General features: G+C 39.3%; 1 protein-coding gene across 1 annotated transcript; it reads right to left on the bottom strand.

Moving 5' to 3' along the window:
- Positions 1–916: 916 nt before the first annotated feature.
- On the bottom strand, positions 917–1,861 carry LOC103212441 (olfactory receptor 51G2-like). Its single transcript, XM_007958417.2, has one exon. It carries the CDS (start codon positions 1,859–1,861, stop codon positions 917–919), a length of 945 nt encoding a protein of 314 aa, XP_007956608.2.
- Positions 1,862–3,523: the final 1,662 nt, after the last annotated feature.

The raw sequence follows: 3,523 nt of genomic DNA, 5'->3' as shown, positions 1-3,523 counted from the left end.
AATAAATAATATTTATAAAGCAGCAAGATGGATTGGAGTGGAGGGAGAGAGACAGCTGAGATTCCCTCTAGAAGTGTGTTCCAAAAGCCTGGAGCAGAATAAGAAACATGGCCTTAACAGTGAAAGTGCAGGAATAGAGAAGAAATGTGTATACATAAATAAATAAAAATAAAGTACATTAGGTGAAATTTTAAATAATAGCCAGTATTAGGCAGAAAAATATTTTGAGCCCATTTTCTAAGACAATTATGATGTCACTGACCATAATAAGAATAGTGTAAGATATGCATAATTGTTTATGTATTTTTTAATCTTCTAAAAAATATTGAAAGAAAATTGAGTTGGATATGGAGTCTATCACTCAAAAAGTATACAATCTCATTGTGGTTAACAAGGGCACAGAATTTTCAATGTATTTATTAGAAAAAGAGTAGAAGGGCTTTAATTTTTATTCAATGAGTAAGAGATTATTGGAGGCTCTGTCCACCCACCTCTCATATGTCGTGGAGCTTAAAATAATACAGAATTGCATAATACATATGATGTAAGACATTCCATGGCAGTTATTAAAATCTTTACTTGTTTAAATACATTTATACATTTTGAAATGGTTTTTATTTGGTTCATACTTTCCAATGGAATACAGCCTGTATTTATTGTGCATACCAGCTTTCCCTACAATAGCCTGAGTTTTTACTGGCTGATTGTATCATTTACTGAATAAGAAATATATTTCTTCCTCCATTAGTAGCGATTGTTTTGATAACAGGGAAAACCCACAAGGTTAGTGATTTTGAATAATCAATTGACTGATAAATAGAATGGAATGTACACTCTTCCTCATGTCTGAGATTTCTTCAGTCAGCAGTCTTTCTGTAAGATTGAGATATCACTACCACTCTTGTATCCCAATAACTCAGAACTTTTTGCAGTGGAGCATCTTCAGAACGCGTACTCGAATCTCTTTGGTTTTGACACTGTAGACAATTGGGTTGAGCATTGGAGGAACAAGAAAGTGCAGATAGGAGAGAAGCATATATACCTGTGCTGGAAGCTTCTTCCCAAAACGATGGATCATAGACAGGCTGACTAATGGTGTATAAAATAATAGTACAGCACAGATATGGGAAATGCAGGTGTTGAAGGCCTTAAACCTCTCAGCATTGGAAGCAATGCTCAGCACTGTCTTCAAGATCAGCACATAAGACAGGAGAATGAGCATAGCATCTAGCCCCAGAGTGGAGAGCATTACAAAGAGTCCTAAACCACTGTTCACACGAGTTCTGGATGTGGCCAGCCTTAGAACATCAGGATGAACACAGTAGGAATGAGCCAGAGCACTCACAGGCTGGAATTGCAGACGTCTGAGGAGCACAGACAGGGGCAGATGGAGGGCAGCACTACGGGTCACAATTGCCAGACCAATAGCCCCAATACGCTTGGTTGTCAGAATGGTGGCATAACGCAAAGGCTCTCGGATAGCCACACAGCGGTCAAAAGCCATAGCCAGTAGAACAGCTGACTCAATGACTGAGAAAGTGTGAATGAAGAAGAGTTGCACAAAGCAAGTTGCAGCTTCCATCCTTCTCTGACCCAGGAGAAAGACAGCTGCCATGGAAGGCAGTGTGGAAGCTGACAGGCCTAGGTCAGCCATTGAGAGCATGGAGAGGAAGAGGTACATGGGCGTGTGGAGACTAGGCACAGACTTGACAATGTACATGATGATGACATTGCCAAGCACAGAAAGAACATAGATAGAGCAGATAGGAATAGCTGTCCAGCAATGAGCACTCTCCAGCCCAGGGAGATCCATCAATATGAAAAAAAAGCTGCTGGCATTACTTTTGTTAAGAACTGTCATAGTAATTCTGGGAAGGGCTTGTTCTGGAGAAATTGTAAACAAAGCAAAGAGGTATTCATTCACAAAATTTTCCTATCATCTCCTCCCACTTGTCACCAGCATCTTCTCAATATCTTAAAAAACTTCCTTTCATGATGAAAACTTCAATATCTTCCTGGGAAGTCCATTATGTGGTAGCTGTGACCTGTAGAACAATTGCCATTACTTCAAATTCTTTTCACCTCAACTTCTAGGTATGTCAGAAAAGGTCACTTTCTAGTCTCAGGCTATTTAGCTTAGACGGAGAGTAGAGGATTAACTCATATACCTGAAGCTGCCCAAGTATACGTGTTGATCTACATTAGACCATAATCACATCAGAAACACAAACTACTGTCTACCCAAAAGAAAGAGGCCCACAAATTAAAAGGCTGAGGAGGCAGAAGCAGAGACACCAGGGATGTAGGGCAATGCCTGAAAGAGAAGCACAGGAAAAGAAAAATAGCAGCAACCTTACATTCTGTGAATGGTGTGAAGTAATTCCTTTAGCATAATTAGATGTCCTGTAGGTGCCCGGACATTGCTGGACTCTGGGGAAAGGTCATTGTGCACATACAACCAAATTCTGATAAAGCATAGTTATCAGTACAGGGCTTCACCAGTGTTAGTTGTATGGCTTGATGATGGTAAGAGAGAGGCATCTGTAGGGTCCAAGACATGCTGCTGATTGTTTAAGAACATAATAGGAAGAATCAAGCAAAGACTGGAAACAGATTTTTGCCAAGTTCTTTCTTCTGATGCTTCCCACCAATTGAAATTAAATAGATGGGGAATAATTTCTCCAATATTCACTTTACACAATAAGTCTTCAGTCACAAGGGAGTTGGGGTAGGGAGTGGAAGGAAAAACTATGTACTTTCTTTGAATTTTCCCCAATAAAATTCATAGAAACAGATTTGGACATTTTTAAAAGTCATCTTATTCAATTCCTTTAAAATGACTCTACTACATTCCTGAAAAGAATAAAGAATCCTATGTTTCAGAAGACAGCTCATTCTATTGTTATGTCTGAGTAATGAATGAAAGAAATTTACGTTCCTGCAATGCCTTGTGTGTATGTGTTGCATGTTGGAGAATTGTTCTATGCCCACACATAATATCAAGTGTCTGGAGATTTAGCAGTGTTAAAACACTCCAACCTATATCCTTGTCTGATACGGTCAGCCAACAGGAGATTCACTCTGTTCTCAAGGCCTTAGAATTATTTTTGTATGTTTAGTTTTTATTGGGGACATTAATTGTTCAGTGATAAAATTCTCACCTCCCATATGAGAGAGTGGGTTGGACTAGCTACCAGTGCACCTCATGCATAGCTACCACCCATCTGTGAGTGGAGTATTTATTATATGTTGCAATGATTCTGAACAGGTTTCAGTGAAGCATCTACACTAAGACAAACTAAGGTGAAAGGCCTGGTGATCTACAACCAAAAATCAGCCAGTGTGACAGAACAGTCCAATTTGAAACCAGTTCTGAAGGACTGAATCATGATTGGATGAAGTCCACAGGACTGGACACCATTTGGGATCACGATAATTCATCAGGCTAATTCAGTGACAGCTCACAACAGAGTGTAGTAAGGAGTAGTTACACAATTTTGTAAGCATTTGCACAAGGAGCAGA

This window comes from Orycteropus afer, unplaced genomic scaffold, assembly GCF_000298275.1.
Source record: "Orycteropus afer afer isolate SDZICR_OR568_19922 unplaced genomic scaffold, OryAfe1.0 scaffold00964, whole genome shotgun sequence".
Classification (NCBI taxonomy): Eukaryota; Metazoa; Chordata; class Mammalia; order Tubulidentata; family Orycteropodidae; genus Orycteropus; species Orycteropus afer.
The sequence above is the reverse complement of the archived record's forward strand: the minus strand, read 5'-3'. Positions and strand labels throughout refer to the sequence as shown.